Source organism: Thalia democratica, chromosome 1, assembly GCF_965202585.1.
Source record: "Thalia democratica chromosome 1, ktThaDemo2.hap1.1, whole genome shotgun sequence".
NCBI lineage: Eukaryota > Metazoa > Chordata > Thaliacea > Salpida > Salpidae > Thalia > Thalia democratica.
In genome coordinates, this window is record NC_139165.1 from 93583153 (window position 1) to 93586206 (window position 3054).

General features: G+C 29.1%; 1 protein-coding gene across 1 annotated transcript; it reads left to right on the plus strand.

Moving 5' to 3' along the window:
- Positions 1 to 1518: 1518 nt before the first annotated feature.
- Positions 1519 to 2355, plus strand: LOC145833194 (cyclin-Q-like). The gene has a single exon (XM_082940396.1). It carries the CDS (start codon positions 1534 to 1536, stop codon positions 2209 to 2211), a length of 678 nt encoding a protein of 225 aa, XP_082796522.1. The 5' UTR covers positions 1519 to 1533; the 3' UTR covers positions 2212 to 2355.
- Positions 2356 to 3054: the final 699 nt, after the last annotated feature.

Here is a 3054-nt window from a genome sequence, read left to right on the forward strand (position 1 = left end):
GAAAAAGCATATGCACACATAGATTATTAATTAAATACTTTTTTTTGTAAAAAATATGGTTGTGCAATAATTCATTTTGTTACTATATTAGTTTTTGTTTATTATATATATAATAATTGATTTTTTTTTAACTGTGCTAAAAACATGTTTTAGAATAAATCCAGAAATAAATAAATAGTTTTTAATAAAAAAGAATTAACAACTCTATAAAAATTACATACACAGTAAAAATAGTTTATGTCCACCAGGGTTTCAAAATGTGGTCAATGTGATCCTTTTTGGACAATATTGGCCATCAGGGGGTAATAAGGGCATAAAAGGTGTAAATCACTTTTTTGACAACTTGATCTTATTTTGTAGAGTTTTAACTAAGCTTCTAATTTCTTTACAAGTTTTTAATATTCAACATAGTTTTTGAGACATAGCATGTTAAATTAAGACAGTACAGTGGTTTCTTATAAGAAAACAAAAAATAAAACAGCAAATAAAGAGAAATCACTAAAAGTATATCTTCTTTTACTTTTTTGATATAAATACCTCTAATTAAAAAAAAAAGTTTATAAAAAAATCTGTCGTAACAATGTTTTGAAAATTTGAACAGTAATAGTTATATGACAAAAAAAGTTGTTTTGAACAACAAAGTTTATTTTATAGTTTCTACTAAAGTTTTTTTTTTAATATTGCAAGGAAAGTTTGCTGAAAACTTGAGGTGTTTATCTCAAAAAATATAGGAAGAGATAGACTTTTAGTGCTTTCTATTTATTTGCTGTTTTAGTTTTCTCTTTCCAAAGGAACCTACTGAACTCTCTATTTTTAATAAGCTATATCTCAAAAACTACATTGAATCTTAACAAATTTTAACAAATAAATTGCAGCTAATTAAATTTTAACAACATAGGACCATTAGTGAAGATCATTTACATCTCTAAGTCTTTAATTAGTAAAGCAGCAAAAAATAAATAGGTAAACTAGTAAAGTGGCAATATCTGATAAATGGGAGATGTTACTTCTGTTAAGGGGATGTTTTTGAAAATGAGCTTGGGAAGCCTTAATTTACATACTTTTGCACACAGTTAGACCAACCCAGCATTCTTCCACACAACATAAATAAGTTTGATTACTAGTCTATGCTAAACATAACCTTAAATAGAAAATTTACATAAAAGTATTTACATTTTAATTAAATTGAAATTTAAATTTAAAATTAAACAATGTACTACACATTTAACCTCAAATTAACACGCTACATTTAAAAAAAAAAATTGTTTTGAAATAAAAGTAAAGATAATAATAACATGAAACGTTAATTAATATTTTTGAAAATAGAAAAATTTTAGTGATTATTAGTTGCCTTATTCAACCAAAGGTTTCCCAGATTTTACAAAACAAATAACTTTTCTAATTAGGCAATGACTGATCCCTTTTAGTTTAAGGTTTCTAACCTAACAGAAAAAAATTAACAAAGAAAACTTTTAGGACTTACCATACAATATAACTTGATCCAGATAATTAATTTTCTACAGTTAGATTATAATGGACAAACAAACCCACACCAAATGCATCAAATTCATATTTGAGTGCTCAGAGAAGTTGCGCTTGAAAGACCTGGTGGTGGCCAGCGCCTGTTCTCTCTACCACGATTTCTTCAAACACGCTTCACCATCCGACTACTGCCCTTACACTGTGGCCACCACCGCAATATACCATGCCACTAAGCTTGAGGAGCAGCAGACAAGGATAAGGGACGTGGTCAACGTCTGCCACAGGGCCCTGCACCCCGACAAGTTTTTGGGCCTCGATGAGGAGTACTGGAAATTCAGGGACAGCATTGCCTCTTTCGAGCTGCTGATGCTGAGAATGCTGAAGTTTGACACGGCCTACTGTCACCCACACAAGTATCTTTTACACTATCTCCACTCCATCTCAAAGCTGTTCCCTGAAGATGAGTGGGACAACAGCGCTGTAAGCAACATGTGCTACGGGATGTTGAAGGACTCGTACGTCAATCCTGCATGCATGAAGCACTCCCCTCAAAAACTTTCAATCGCCGTGATCCACCTCTGCCTCCAGTGCTGCGACATGAGAGTGCCTCTGGTGGAGCATTCCGAAAAGAAGTGGTGGGAGGTGCTGTATGAGAAGTGCTTGTTGGAGGACATTTTGCTGATTCAGAACGACCTGGTGAGCACATATGATACTGATATGGAAAAATGAAAAACTGACATTTGGTTTACATATGGCATATGGTAATTTACAACAAACCGCTGCATTTGATTCAATTGGATGCTATAAAAACTATTAAGAGTTTTTGTTAAAGGTAGTAATACAATGAGATTGTGATTAAACTTGGATTTTACAGACTGCTAATTAAGCAATTTTGATAAACTTATTTTTGCTTAGTGTTGATAACAGACTTTTAATATTTAATTTTTTTTAAGCTATTGAAAATAACCATTGTTATTTGAGAAAAAAAATGTAAAAATTAATTATCAAAAACTGAAGGTAATTCTTAAGAGTAGTGTAACAGACCTAAGTAACTAAAAACTTGATATTTTTCATGCAAAGGTAAATACTAATTAAAAGTGAAAATAAAAGTTTTAGCCTTTTTCATAAAGATCAAGAGATTAATGTGTTTTGTTAAAAAGATTTGGTTTATGTTGATACATTGAATAAACATTATTTTAAAGTTTGTTTTATTATTTAATTTTATCAAGTCACAATTCATTATAGAGCAAAATTTCTTTTTAAGTACAAAACATATTTTACTATGCTTTATAATAAGGTCTGTTGTGCTTAATTTAATTTATATAAATATTTTTAACGAATACTAAAAATTGGTAAATATTTTAGAAATTATGATTAAATAAATTATTTTCTATATTTATATTATTAAGTGAGTTTTTATCAAATAAAACTTACAATTTAATTTCATTAATTTACTTTGTGTGAGAAATAACAATTAACTTTAAATTGTTTAGAGCCTTTTATTCAGACAATGTTTTTTAAAACAAGTTAACAACTTTTCATAACATAGTTTTAGTACTTAAAATACTTTAA

Bases quoted from the DNA above. Each gene is read 5' to 3' on its own strand.
- LOC145833194 (XM_082940396.1), top strand. From the start codon at position 1,534: ATGGACAAACAAACCCACACCAAATGCATCAAATTCATATTTGAGTGC.